We start from the raw sequence: 14,936 nt of genomic DNA, 5'->3' as shown, positions 1-14,936 counted from the left end.
AGAAAGTTACAGGAATGTTGACTAGATCATTGGCTGCGGTTGGTAATGTCACAGCCTGCTTGAAACTTCTGCGAGATTAATATCATATGACGAGCTACATCTAATGTGACACGTGAAGTGGGCAGTCGGAATGCTGATGGCATCAGAGTTTTGATGGCGAAGAACTATGATTTGGGGTCAGATTATGTAAACTACCTAGCTTAAGGCGAGGATTATCTGGACAATAGTGCCTGATCCTCTGCCCGGTGGGTTATGAGAGTTGCCCTTAAGAGGCTATCGTTACTGCACTCATGTTACACAGTTTTGTTTGTGTGTACACAGCGCCGCATGCCTTCTGAGCGCCCGTCCCGAAATTCTTCACTACATCCTCAGGGTTATCAGCTTCAATTTATCACAATAAACCATGGTCCTGGTTTCAAACTTGAAGAGTATGCTGCTCGGTATTAGCCGTTGTTCAGATTCTCTTTACTCATGTACTCGGCGTCGTTTTGTCAACGTGTGACCTATAGACAGGAGTGCCTCTCTTGGAAACACAGGCACCCTTGTCTGTGGATTATTGGCTAACCCTTCATGCGCACAAGAAGTAGATGTGGCAGGCTTCTGTACGGCTATTATCACTACCTGTCTGACGCGCCAACAACTACTAACCGGGCGCACAATTAGCTAATGTGCGCCATCATGATTATTGGGTCCTGTGGCAATGACTCCATTCATTCCCCATTCCGGCTGAGTGGCGGGATGAAACTGGACCTGCCCACCCTGTCATTAATACCCGTGTGTCACGCCCGGGTGGAAGCTTTCACCAACAACACCCGCTGAATCATTCTCCGGGGTAGAAAGAACCGGTGAGCAGCCATATCTTCGCTGTCAGAGTCCTCTGAGAGCTAGCGGTTTTCCCGGCAGTGTTTCACACTCTTATCCTAACGGTAGTTGACAGAGGAGGGATAGTTGAGACCGCGAAATGGCGGTCCGAAGACAACAGGTGGGTGTGAACGTGGATGCGCTGAGGGAAAGGTGCTTCAGGGACGGTGTGCTGTTCAAGGATGATGAGTTCCCGGCGTCAGATCGCTCCATATCACCCCAAGGGGACCCAAGACTGGCCGGTAGACAAGTCTTCTGGAGACGACCGAAGGTAATGTTACGTACAGACATTCTTTCTTTACTCGCTCACCTGAATCCCAAATGGTGTACGTAACCCGTGAAAGGTCTTTGTATACGTCATTTGGGCATTTATTCATTTCAAAGGTAAAACCCCCAAAACAACTGTCATGAACGTTTAACAGCAACAACATTAGAACTCATGATGATTTCTACCCAACCATATAGCTAGATGCCCCCGATAATGAACCTTACTGCTACTGGGTGCGCCATTTCGGTAGCTGTGTTTTCTTTACCCCGTGTTACGGCCCATTGCCAGCCAATTGTTCAGGATCGCCCATACACTGACGTGTCCCCGTGTTTACACCACGTTTGTGCACACATAATCGTCTTGTCCCGCAAAGAAGGGAACCTTGTCCGACAAACCTGCCACGGATATAGAACACGGTAACCTGACTGTGTCTGCCTGTCCAACTAAGGGCTGAGCAGGTATATGGGTGGGGCCATCATTCACACTGCATCAACTATGTCAACAATTTCAACTGAATTACCACTACATGAACATCGGTAGTACATGTAGGATTGTATGTTGACCTGGGTAGGATTGTATTTTGACCTGTAGGCGGCGGTACAAAGTTACTCCACTGACCCGAAAGCCTTGATAACGTGTGTTGTAGGCAAGAGCAGGGACACACAGGTGTTAGATCAAGATTACCTTACCGAGCTCTGACCCGGAAATGCGTACAGAGGGAACATTAAGGAAGTTGTTGAGGCAAAAAAACAACCGCTATAACTTTCACTCGTTGGCTAGTCTAGAGAGATTGTGTGGTTGTCATCCATATCTGAATTCAAAGACATTTGATATAATGAAATGGAATTTCCCACATCTGTTTTCCATGATACCTTCGTAGCTGTGAAAAATACGGGACAAACACTAAGTACTATACAATAAGTACTCATACAACGTGGCGCCAGAACAACATAATCAGCATCATGACAAATCTAATTTCCTACATATTACACCTTAAATTCAATACAATCGTACGACATGCGATCGTCAGTTTGAATGTTTTTTGAATGACTTAAATCAGTCATTGAATCATCAAATTATGTATGTCTGTTTGTTGATTTGGTGAATGATCAAGTCTCGTTCCCCTGTAGGAACTGACAAACAGTCCGCAGTTGGGCAGCTGTACGGATTCGTTTGACGTCGACCCGGGAGAACTAGGTGAGGATACTCTCCAGGCAGAAATTATATTGACGTGTCTACGGCGATTTGTCGGACTATCTACTTTGTACATGAACAAAGGGGTACAAAATAGAAAGCATTCAAAATTCAAAGCGAACACTCCATTCACAAGCCATTGCACCGTTAGTATTTTTGAAGTTCTTCGTAAATTTTGAAAGGCGATTAGAACGGGCATGATTACAAGTGGAAGTAATTAAGGGCAACATACAATAGCGTACGATTTTTGAAATCTGTGTTCCATCGTCATCCTGACAGGGAGCGCGCGGATAGTCGCCAGCATGTCGTCTGTGTGCCAGAACTCCAAGTTGTTCCGCCATGCGGTCCAGCCGGAACTGCAGGGGTTCTCCGAGGGCTACTGCGGGCTCTTCAGTTTTCGACTGTGGGGACCTGACGGGTGAGTATTAAAGTAACAAATACGCGTAGCAAAAGTCTCACATCTTTCACTTCTTGGATTCACATCACACAAAAATTAAGAATCACAGTATTGATAAGGCAAAATGCGCAAATCATGTACTTCAATACAACATCAGTACATTGGTTACCACAAAGTAATCCTCAAACTCAACAAAAGAAATCACTTGTTTTTTCCAGGTGGACAGAAGTAGCCGTGGACGACAGGCTCCCCACCATAGACGGGAAGCTCGTGTTCGCACACTCCGTGTCTAAGCGGCATTTCTGGGCGTCGCTTCTGGAGAAGGCCTACGCAAAGTACGTTGACATTACAGACATTACATTAGACAGAAACTCCATTACGTCGGATATTGAAGAATTATTTTACACAACCTGTTTGTGCTCACTTTGCTTACGTTTCGGTGTCTCTCAGACACCTTCCTCAGAGCTTCATACTGGGTCCCTGCTTCTCGCCGCTATATGAAGTCGATGTTTGTGGCTCATTTGCGGCGAGATCACATCCACTAATGTCACCGATAAAGAAATTAATCCAATTATGAATTCTTTCATCGTATCAAAATTATGTCGAGTTTTTAATTAGATTGTCTAGAGTGTGATGATGTAGGGTCACACTGACTGCGTTTGATTTCATGAAGATACACATGTATCGATAACAGATGTATAGAGAAAACTTGAACTCAATTTTATTCATATTTTGCCTATAGGCTTCTGGGTAGCTATGCGGCATTGAGAGAGCTGTCAACAACAGACGCCGTCGAAGACTGGACAGGAGGCATCTCCGAGGTCTACTTTCTCAAGGAAAAACTTCCCGGCCATTTCTTTAGTCTCATTCAGAAGGCGTTTGAGCGTTATTCTCTGCTGAGCTGTTACATTTCGGTGAGCTTAAAAGATATCTGCCCTTATACCCTATAATGTTTGTCGATACAAGCACGGGCGACAATGTTGAACAAATGCTATGCGAAGGAAGATACAAATCTGCAGAACATTACCCTCAATGACAAAAATAATTATAAGTATCGCGGAATACAGTAAATTGATGACTAGTACTGTACAAACAAACAGAAAATAAGAAATAAAAATGTGCTGTAGAGAGTCGGAAACGTAGTCATATTTTATCAAACACTTGTTTAATCCATTGGCTCTCTTTAACTGACTTGACTTCATGTTTCACCTGTATTCAGTCTCCAGAAAAACCGCCCCAGCGAAAGCTGACAGCCAGTGGGTTGTATGCTGAGCAGGCCTACGCGATATCTGCACTGGCCAAGGTACGAACTCTATTGTATATTGACTGTATACAAGAACAAACGAAAACAACAAAATGGTCAGAAAATCAGGTGTTAACCACTGAACTATTCATCTGCTTCTAAAATGGAATGAGGTATCATATGGCACTTACGAAATATTGTTATCAATGGTGTACTTTTTATTCAATCACGTGCTTCTAACAAAGGCGATCCTCGTCAAGACTTTGCCAAAAATTGCTGTCTTGATCGTTGTTTGAGAAAAAATGTTTGTACGTCCAAAGTGACGTGTGATATGCGCCTACAGGTAAGAGTCAGGACACCGAGGGGTGACGACAGAGAGATTCCTCTATTGCGACTGCGCAGTCCGCACGGAGAGACCGTGGACTGGAAGGGTTCCTGGAGTGAGGAGTAAGGATCTGATCTGCACAAACTTTCTGAAATATTTTGGCATCTCCACTATAGGTAGAGAGAAATTTATCGTTTTTCATGAAACACGAGGAGGCAATAAGTATCGTAAAACAGCACCTAACAGAAGTCCTTTCGAGTTCTTGATAATCTTTGTCAGACAATGAAAAACCATATCCAGTTTCTTGAGTAACTGTGATTTGGCGTATCTAATTACCTGGGTGTTTAACCTTCATCTAGACATCATATTTTGTTTCTTTCTTCGGTAGATCCATAGAATGGAAGAGTATATCCAACGAACAGCGAGAAATGATGGGCCTGACGTTTGACAGTTCAGGGGAAGTCTGGTGAGTATCTGAAACAACGCATGGCACGTCCACAACTACGTCGACTGTAGGTAGAAATTTCTGCTGGTTATGTAATGTGGAATGTTGTTACATGTGAATTTGTTAAGATGTTGGACTGTAAGCGCAGTAGTTAAGAACATAGGCAACCAACCAATACCATTTTGATAAGGATCTAATCTCTTATTAACTACTTTTAGTGTACAAATAATCGCATCTTTTTACGGGTTAAGTAAAGAGTGCATGGCGCATAAAGATGGGAAGTTGGAGTCTGTCCTTGGTGCTGAAATGGTTTTTACTATAGCCCATGACTTATTGTGACTTATTTTAAACCGATCACCGCTCTTTTCGCACTAGGATGGCCCTTGATGACTTTGTAAAGCAGTTCACGTACTTGGAGATCTGCCACGTGCCTCCTGAGGTCATCAGGGATCAGCGCAAGAGATGGGTCATGGCCGGCGCGCATGGGCAGTGGACGGAGGGACTGACCGCAGGAGGGTGCTCACAAGTCAAAGGTGGGAGGTTGTGGTACTGCTCGGTTGTTTCAAGTTAGCATAAACCAACAGCATCATTAAAACTGGAACATCAGACTCTTCACTTGCCTCAAGTGAAGATTCCTTATACATTTCCAGAAACTTTCCAACTCTAGATGTTTTATCCCTCGTTGCCGATATGCAAGCTAATTCGACCTTTTTTATACCAGAAGTTGAGGAAGAGCTATTAGCGTTCACACTTCGTTAGAGCAATTTCTTTGTCTCATGAAGTATGTTAAATTCTTTTCAGTCCTTTTTGTTCATACCATTGTTTAGCTGATGCCCTAACCATCCTACCGTCCTTCCATGGTACTGTAGACACGTTCTGGATCAACCCACAGTTCAGGCTACATCTAGTGGAGAACGACAAGGATGCGAACCCGGGAGAAGAGCCCGGATGTAGCTGCGTCATATCCCTCCGCCAGAGACAGAGAAGGGGGAAGCCGCTGAGGACGATAGGATTTGCTGTCTATAATGTACGTTTAACACTTCCGCGAAATAAGGAATTCTGATATCGCAATATCATGCTTTCAGACTACACATGAATGCATATAAGTCAATGTAAACGGCGATACCACATTCGAAATACCCTGAAAACGAAGTACTAACTCTGATTCTGCAAAATATTGTTTCAGAAGACCTAGGCGGCTCTAGCCGTTTAAGTAACCTGTTATCTTAAAATGGCATTTGGGTCTTGATACGTGTGGACAATTGAGACTGAGTAGGTAAATGATACTCAAAATTACAATATTACATGCACCACGGATAGACAGCTGCCAACTGTCGAAGTAAGGCTAACTTTTGTCTATATTCACCACATCTGTGTTAACATGAAATCCGCAAGAATCATCTTTGCATTTTTGCAACGAACAGCCCAAAGGTGCGCGCCTGCCTCTGGGTCCCGACTTCTTCTCGTCCCACGCGTCTGTGGCCCGGTCCGCGGAGTACGTCAGCCTGAGGCAGGTCGCCCGGCGGGTCCGGCTGCCTGCTGCCGAGTACATCATCGTCCCGTCCACGTACGACCCTCACGAGGACGGACTCTTCTCTCTCAGGGTCTGCAGCGGCAGTAACGCAGTGTTGAGGTAGCCTGGAGTAATAGTTTGCTTATTTATTTTGCTTGTTTGTCTTTTGACTTGTTTCTTTGTTTGCTTGTTCATTTTACGTCCCATTCGAGAGGACACATAGATCTATCGGGTATGTGCCATTTTCACATACGTCGAGTAGGAATATCGGCGCTAAGTTACTTTGCCGAGGACTCAGCATTGGGAATTCGAACCCATTGATTTAAAATCAGACATTACAATTCAAAGTCAACATGCTACCATATTATCTACTGTAACATTCGCACGGCTGACAGCATGAAAGACTCGTTAAATTTGTTTCAACTTTTCAGAGATGTTCTAGACAAACCACGAGAGATGACCGTCCAGGTACAGGTATGTCCATTTGAAGATGTCATTTAAGCCAGGTATGTCACATGCGTGTACGCGAATTACTTCTTCCAGGCAAAGCGTGAAGATAATCATTTACCTCTCAACAACACGGCTACAAGAACGACTTTTAATGTGTGTTACGCTTAACACTATGGTAACAAGCTTACGCTTTATCCATACAATAGTAAGAATTCGATGGTTGAAGGAGACTTTATTTAATGCTAAGCCCAAATCACAGGCCTGGGGTCCATGTTTTAATAACACCCTTATCTTGATACAGATACCATTAGACCCAGAGAAGTTGCGAGGCCAGGAGGAGGTTTTTAGGCAGTATTTCTATAACGTCTCAGGCGAGGTAGGTGTTAACAAAAGGGTCTGGGTTCAAATTTTAGTTCACAGGTTGCACTTTGCTATCGGTTCATGACTACCGTTCCGTTCCGATGATATTGATCGTCGCACCCCATATCTCATATGAGACTTTCATATATAACTGTACATTTCAAACCAAACCATATACATGTATGTCTCTTTGTCCATTTCCACCTGCCCACAGGCAATGGAGGTAACTCCCTACCAACTTGTGGAGCTCTTAAACATTGTCGGAAACAAAGGTAAGGGTGTATGGGTGCAGAAAAAACAGACCTAACGTTATAATTGGATGTTTTTCGAGGACAATATATTTATCAAGAAAAACATTGTTGTGTTTTCAGTCAGGAAGTTGGTATTTTGATGCCCCAATTTATAAATGTACAACTACAAGGTGCATATTTATGGACGGTCACAGGGGGCGCTGTTGAACCAGCTGAAATACTTTTGTCAGCACTGTCTTATCAGTCGTTTTTTTTTTCGTTCGTTTCCAGAAGCAAGGAGCGAGGATTGTTATATTTCAAGGGGCATGACGAAGAGTTTTCTAAGAATAAGATTCAGCTGTTGACTAAAACATTTGGGTTGATTTTTCTTGTTCTCTTTTCAGATATGAACCAAAGACATTTCACGCTTAAAGCCTGCAGACATATAGTAGCCTTGAGAGACGTATCCTTTCACCATAATGCACACCCACACACACACGCGCGCGCGCACACATAAACTACCTTGTCTACACGCGGAACTTTCTTGTACCCGTGACGACACCATAAAGTCACTTTTTAAATTTAACTTTGATTAGGTCAGATCGTCATCGATGAATTGCGTGACAAGCGTGCGTGCGTTCTCCTTAATTAATCTATGGTAGACACGGATCGATAAAACAGCTTGACTATAGATGATCTGGTTCACAAAAAGACGTTATGAGGCTTTATCTAAATTTAGATAAAGTAGAAGGTGGACTAGAACTTTCATTCCAAGATCCTTTGATCATAAAATAGACATTATTAAAATTACACATTGCTAAGATATGGCGATTCTTGAAAAGTCCTTAACGTACGGCAGGTCGATCACAGAGGCACGATGTCGTACGAGGAGTTCAGATCTATGCTACTGGATACGCTGTTGTGGAAGGTGAGTAATTAAATAAGGGTGTCGGGGGAGGGAGGCACATCCAGTGTTTATCCGCACGTTAGCAACAGGCAAACATGCTGCGTACCGGCCTATGAGGGACACAAAATAACTCTTGTCACACACAGCATCTCCAGACCATGGTTAGGAGTTAGTCGTGAGCGGTAGGGAGTGTTTGGGAGTTGGTAGGTGAGGATAAAAAATAGTCTTTAAAAGTTATATGCGGTATCCGACTATGAATTTTGATAAATAATGAAACTCGGGAATGTAATATCCGTGATCAGATGAGCAAACGGGCCAAAAGAGAGTGGATCCCACCCTACTCCCAACCCAGTGCCGACCTTGATTTGGTTGGAAGCAATGTCGTGGGAAGGTCCTGAATGTGTTCCGTTAATTGTTTTGTTTCGGCCACGCCAAAACAACAGATTATTGATCAATCCATCAGTCTATTCGCCAACTATGCAGAATGTAAGGGTTTTAAGAGATATTATTTTCAATCTTACAGCACATCTTCAACAAGTATGACCGGGCGAAGTGTGACGCATTCCCCGCCATGTACCTGGGCATGGCGCTTCAGGACATAGGTGAGCGTCTCTTCTCATACATCATCTCTTGGAATCTAGTGCACAGTGGAATCAGTGCTAAAGTTTGTAGAACTAACTTCATGTTGGCTCGTAGCTCGCTTAGAAATGCATGGCTGGAGAGGCCGGGATCTGGTAGCCTCCCGTAACCCGGTTTGGACCGAACCGGGGCAAAATTCCCTTCCACAGCAAACTCCCCTCCTCGACAAACTCCCTTTCCCGGCATAAGAGATCCTAGCTAACGTTGAAAAATCGTGAACTGCCCCCCCCCCCCCCCAACAAAAAAGCCCCGGTCAGAGACTGCTTCGGGAGGCTAAGGATATGGCCTCGTGTTACCTTCTTTCTGATATCTCCAGGTGTACGTCAAGGAAGGGATATAAAAGTCCCCAGGAAGTACCAAACGTCCAATAAAGAATTCACCCGTGTCGTGGCTATGTCGGCGTACGTTTTTAAAGCATCACTGAAAAATTATGTTTTCGATGAACCTAATATCAAATATGGTATGCCAAAAACGTTACACGATTGAAGTTTCACCAACCATCGAAGAAGTGGTTAGTGGTTAGGTATTGTTTTCATGGACTTAAAATTAAAGTTTGGAAGAGATTCTTATATATTCCGTACGTTTATTATGGCAAAGATTTCTCTTGAAGCTAAAAGTTGTCCCAATCCACGACCACTTGATGTAGGGCATAGGTGAAGTTTGAAAATTAATTCCAATCACTCAGACGCCAGTTTATGTAAGAGAACACTAACCAGGTCAGCGAACCGGCCGCAAGGAAATCTTTCGCGTCAAATTGTCTAGGTCACGACGCGCCATTTCCGGGAACTGTTCAGCTTTCCTGGAAAGGCGAGCTGCAGGCCAAGGATTATTGTGATCAGCTCCGATTTATGTCACGAAAATACATCCATGACATGGACGATCTTAGATAGAAGAGTGAATAATTGTACAGATAACGGTGCAAAATATCACCTGGCATAATAATGCCCATGTCTTTTTGTCGACCCATATACTTTGACGCAAAAGATTTCATTGCTCCTTTCTGTGCCCTTACTTCTTATGTAACTTTATTTGATGTGTCTTCCTTATATCTAAGATTTCTGTAAGAAGCTTTTCTTTAAGCTACCTCCAGAGGAGAACCCAACTGATGTATTTGTACAAAATTTGTCTTAGTCCTAATGATTAAAAGTTATATAAGAATGTATCCCCCGTAGTGAACCTTACGTGTGTATTTGCGCCGAAAGAACGTGTCTTAACTGTAGATCTAGATCTAATACAACAGTGTGATTAAAAGTTATATAAGAAGCTCCCTCCCGTAGCGAACCTAACCGCGCGCAGTGATGATCCAGCGCCGCTCCCCGAGTGAACGCCGCCGGGAGTCCACGCAATCATTTTTCACGCAGAGGTTCCAATCTCACCTGTCGGCATGACGTCAGGCTACGTCAATCATGCCGACCCAAAAAAAAAATTTTCTGAGAAAAAGTAACTGTTTAACGGGAAGTCTTGTCACAAGGTACAAGCGTGGGACGGGAACACTAATACATTTTTCTCAGAAAGTAGCTTTTTACCGAGAAGTCATGTCTACGGATGGATTGAACGGAAAAAAGAGCGAAGCCTACGAAATACAAAAAGGCGCACAAAATACAACTCAAGTCGTTAGCGAGGGGGTGGGGCTTCCAAGCACGAAGCGTTGGATGATGCTGAATGATCTAATAATCTCTGTGTCACTGTTAGGTTTTCTTCCCGACTCCACTACCCTGACGTGCCTGTACCTGATGTTTGCTGACGAACACCACAACCTGTCGTTTGAAAGCTTTGTTCTCTGTGCGTGTCGTCTCAAGAGCAGTCTGGGTAGGTTGATCAACTAAAATGTAAAAAAAAAATATAGTTTTTTAGAAATATTGTTCTTTCAGAGAAACACGCGATTTGCAGATTAATTTTTGCCACTATACCGGGCCAATGTGGTTCAGCGGCCTCCCCTTGTATGACGTAGAACTTCTGTGTATCCAGTATCCATGAAGAGTGGAGATCATATCTCTGCAGGGTATCATATATTCACTAGCAAAGAAAGTTATCGAAATATCATCACGGTACCTGGCTTCTAGCATATTGTCAGAGCTATATGTCACACAACGTCGATTAGGTGCTACGAAGAACATGGATATTGATTTTTACATAAAGATGTGATTAGTTTAACCCATGTTCACCTTCGACCGGGTAAGGATGAATCCTTGCAAGAAGCAGATTGAGGTTAACAAAGGTTCTTCCAAAGTTGACACCAATTTGTGCCCTGGGTGTTTATTACAGCTGTCGCCGAAGTCTTCAGTGGAAGATGTTTTTTTCGGCTGACATTTGCCTAGAGAACTGAGCACCAGCTGAACGCTATATCAACATTACTAAAAGTACTAAACAGTGGGCACATATTTGGGGATGATAAGCCAAGAAAATTGCACAATCTCCGTAAGAGAGAAAAGAGAGTGGTGTAAAGATAGGTCTGTTGATACATACATGATAAATTCTTACAGTGCGCGGTGCTTGCAATTGGAATGCCGATGCAGAGATAGAAGTCGCCTGTTGAGCACATTTGTTTGACGTGACTTTCCGTTAATGTCCCAGTGCCGAGTGAACATGCCTTTCTTACCATTACAGCGGCATACCGGCGTCACCAGGACCCCCTAGAGGATAGCGCCAAGATGGATTTGCGACAGGTAAATTGCATTAAGTACATTAGAGGAGCCTCGCAACACGAACACTACAAAGCCAAGTAGGTCGGGGAGGTCTCTTTTTAGTGAAAAGACTTTTGCGCCCTTTCCTTCCAGTTACCAAGAGAAAGTGATTTCTGCAGGGATGGAAGTCAGAACAGCCGAAGGGAAATTACTGACTCAGAGGGATCTACAGGAATTTTCACTTGTGTTGCCACAAATAGGCCGCATGACTTACAGAGACCGACGTGTAGTGAATGCCGATTTCAACAGGGTAACATTATCGCAGTGCTAAGGCAAAGTCAAAACTGTTTTTGCGTGGTACAGATACCGGCCCGTTCAATCATGTATCTAATGGGTGTGAGAAAGTGGCAAAGTGCAGAGAATGGTCATTGTGATCATCAGAGTAATGCTGAGTTAGCGGTCGGGGTGTAAGGTCAACGCTAACAGCTCTGAGAAACTTTTTTCACCCTCCAGACAGCTCAAAAGATCGGTTAACAAATCTCTGAAATAGCCACTACATAGCAAGGGAAAACGATTATTAGCAATATGGTTGTCCCAGTGGATGGCGCCGGTGCAAAAGCATGTCATTCGCGAATGTTGCAGAAGGAACAAAGACGGTGGTGAAAATGTTGAATGCATAAATCATAAGGTGCTACCATAGTACTAGTACCTGACCCTCAAGCATGAGGAGCTGAGTGGACTGGGTTAAAGTTAACTACGGGGAAATTGGAAAGCTGCTCCAGACTAATTCTACTACGAATGCTCAGAGGTACATTGAATTTGTCACGTTAGGCAATTTCACGTAACATTACATTCTGAATCATCACCCAAGAACGAAAACGAATTATACACCATACAGCAGATGATTGACAATTTTTTCCATTCAGTATACCCAGTACAAGAGTGCACTTTGCTTACTAAGATTTGCATTTATCCAAGATGTACACGAATGTCAGAACGTTGAATTGACTAATCTCCAAGCAGATCTATCGGTGGCCATCCAGTATCCAACAGGCCACATGAGGCCTGTGGTCCTTGAGATACTGCCTTCCCACCGATAGGTCTGCTTAGAGACTAGAATTGACTGTTGTACCTGGTTCTGTACCTCCAGCTGCTGCATCTGTGTCTGTATGCCTAGTCCGTGGCCTGTCCGTGGTGCTGACCTGGCGGTGGTACAGGCACGGCGCCATCCGCAACCGGAGAGCAACTATTGGGGGGCACTTTCACAGTTTCCTGTCCATGTAGAACCTTCTGAAACCATCTTATCACAGCTGATTAGAAAGATGGATGTTGAACACGGCATGTTTTCAATCAGCATATTCTAAAACAATAATATAATAACTAATTACTGTTATATTGCAGAGCATATGGTCAGCCATCAGATACACTACTGGTATTACGTTGAACACAATCTGACATTGTGTGAACATTTTGATTGACATAAGCCTCTGATTAGATTCTAGCTAACATAATTCACGGTATGTCTTGGAGACATGATAAACAACATCCGATTTGTTGTACTAAGTGCGTTTTGTTTGATCGACCGTTTGTGTATGTATTGATGCTGTACATTAACACTCGCTAAACGTCCCGTAAGCATGTAACGTTACCACCCCATTAGCTATTGTACATATTGTGTGAATGTGGGGCCATCAAGGGGAACTCATCCGCTAGAAGTACTGACGCAAGTAGGGCTAGAGACTTGATCATGTCTCTTTTAAGAAATAATACGATCCATGATTATGCAACTATATTGTGTCTTTTGTCTTGATTTGTTTTGTGTTTTTGCCACTACCACTTTTTGCAAGCTACCTACCACGACGTGGCTTAAATAAAAGGGTAGGGAATTAGATAGAATGAACAATTTTATAGATAAAAACATCAGATGCAAACGAAGAGATAGCAATTAAGCTGATAACTTATCCGTCTGATTTTCTAACCAAATTGCCTCAGTCTGATCATGAGTACCCCTCTGCCATCTGCGTACTCAAGATTAGAATATCAATGATCTCCTCACGCATTAAACTTAGTACAAGTCGGTAACCACAAAGGAGGGAGGGAATAATCGGCTTCCGCTTTGGCAGTTACACTCCACTCTTGCCGCATTTATTGTGACTTCTGGGAGCCGTAAAATTATTAAAGTGTTCCATTATATACAGCATACAGGTTAATAGCAAAGGAAACTTTGAGCGTAAGTGCGTTTCTGTTCTTCTGTCCGCTTGCCTATCTTGCGTAAGCATACTGGTGTCCGAAATTTGTCCGCAGCAGCTGGAAACAACAATGACACCGAGCTCTACAATACTGTTCATATAATACTCCTAACTGTGAAAACTTCCAACGTCACGGTGAACCAGAATATAGCAAATATAAAACGCACTTACGTGTCCTGTTAATATGATGTTCCTAGTTGTAAAAAAGTTCAACTTCCCTCCTACGCAAAGAATTTAACTCTGTAAGAGATTGCTGAGTTCTGGGTCTATGGGTCCCACCACGTTTATGTTGAAGGCTGTTTCGTGACTTCTGCGAGCCATTAAATCCTTGACTTATCCTACTGGAAAGGCTAAGTGCCCATCGGAGAGTAACTTTGTAAGTTCAAGTCCAGGACTTCACGACTGTAAGATAAAAAGGCTCCCATAAATGGAGCAGGCACAAATGGGCTGCTGAGGCTAGCTACAGAATCTTGAGTGGCCTATTTCTCTACTTCTGAGACATGAGAGTGCAATGTGCATCAGAGGATGCTACAGGTGCGCTCGCGGAGGTTTTCTAGGTTCTTTCGAACTATACATGATTTGATGGCGCTTTGTCGTTTCTCCTGTAATGGCGCAGTAGAGAAAGCATGCAGACTTGTCATCTCTTGACCGCACAGTTTCACCTAATGACAATACTCGAGAGTTTTTATGGTAAAACAAAATATTGCACTTACACCCTTCTGTTACTGCACTGGTAGTACTCAACCATAATCGTGCTGTGTGTCTCAGACCAAGCTGTAATCTTTCATCACTACAAACCAATCATTTCTATAGAATTCTATAATCTTTTGTTCAATCTCGAAACCCTATTCAACCCGGCATAGAGCAGCAGTTTTCATTTATGACCTACTTGTTCTGACCAGCGGCGGGCTGAGCGAAGAAGATCAATGGAGAAAGGGAAGGTCAACTACCACTGTGCGGCGCCTGCGTCAGAGGTTGACTTCTGGGCGCGCCCCGAAAAGGACTTCTTGAAAGGTCAGGATATGAGAAACGGCGCCCATCTGGAAGCTGTGATGATTGCCAAGCACCAGGTGGACAATTACCGGTGCATTGGCCACGTGAGTAGAGTGTCCGCCTTACATTCGGTAGGTCATGAGTGTTTCGCCTAGTCCTACCAAGGACTTAAAATGGTACATGCTGTGTTCTCTGTTTAACGCTCAGCATTTGGGAAATAATGTGAAAGTTGAGCGTC

At 43.6% G+C, this 14,936-nt stretch overlaps 1 protein-coding gene across 2 annotated transcripts; it reads left to right on the top strand.

The window, feature by feature from the left end:
* The first annotated feature begins 404 nt into the window (after window positions 1-404).
* Window positions 405-13,246, top strand: LOC118430075 (calpain-9-like). Of its 2 annotated transcripts, XM_035840795.1 has the most exons (20): window positions 409-1,132; window positions 2,260-2,326; window positions 2,603-2,741; window positions 2,939-3,055; window positions 3,463-3,634; window positions 3,940-4,023; window positions 4,307-4,410; window positions 4,677-4,754; window positions 5,109-5,266; window positions 5,603-5,760; window positions 6,158-6,366; window positions 6,678-6,720; window positions 6,998-7,072; window positions 7,271-7,328; window positions 7,691-7,749; window positions 8,146-8,214; window positions 8,717-8,795; window positions 10,525-10,641; window positions 11,440-11,498; window positions 12,607-13,246. In XM_035840795.1, the coding sequence occupies exons 1-20, from the start codon at window positions 962-964 to the stop codon at window positions 12,631-12,633; spliced, it is 2,043 nt and encodes a 680-aa protein (XP_035696688.1). In that variant the 5' UTR covers window positions 409-961; the 3' UTR covers window positions 12,634-13,246. The 2 variants fall into 2 exon arrangements, with proteins under 2 accessions (XP_035696680.1, XP_035696688.1); XM_035840787.1 differs by having other exon boundaries at window positions 405-1,132; window positions 11,440-13,246.
* The last annotated feature ends 1,690 nt before the right edge of the window (window positions 13,247-14,936 follow it).

This window comes from Branchiostoma floridae, chromosome 1 (genome assembly GCF_000003815.2).
Source record: "Branchiostoma floridae strain S238N-H82 chromosome 1, Bfl_VNyyK, whole genome shotgun sequence".
Taxonomy (NCBI): domain Eukaryota; kingdom Metazoa; phylum Chordata; class Leptocardii; order Amphioxiformes; family Branchiostomatidae; genus Branchiostoma; species Branchiostoma floridae.
Note: the sequence above shows the minus strand (reverse complement) of the source record. Positions and strands in the feature narration are given on the sequence as shown.

Excerpts from the sequence above, each read along its gene's own strand:
- LOC118430075 (XM_035840787.1), top strand. The coding sequence starts at position 962 with ATGGCGGTCCGAAGACAACAGGTGGGTGTGAACGTGGATGCGCTGAGG. Across the intron at positions 3,635-3,939 it reads TGCTGAGCTGTTACATTTCG|TCTCCAGAAAAACCGCCCCA; the intron begins GTGAGCTTAAAA and ends ACCTGTATTCAG. Across the intron at positions 10,642-11,439 it reads TCGTCTCAAGAGCAGTCTGG|CGGCATACCGGCGTCACCAG; the intron begins GTAGGTTGATCA and ends TTACCATTACAG.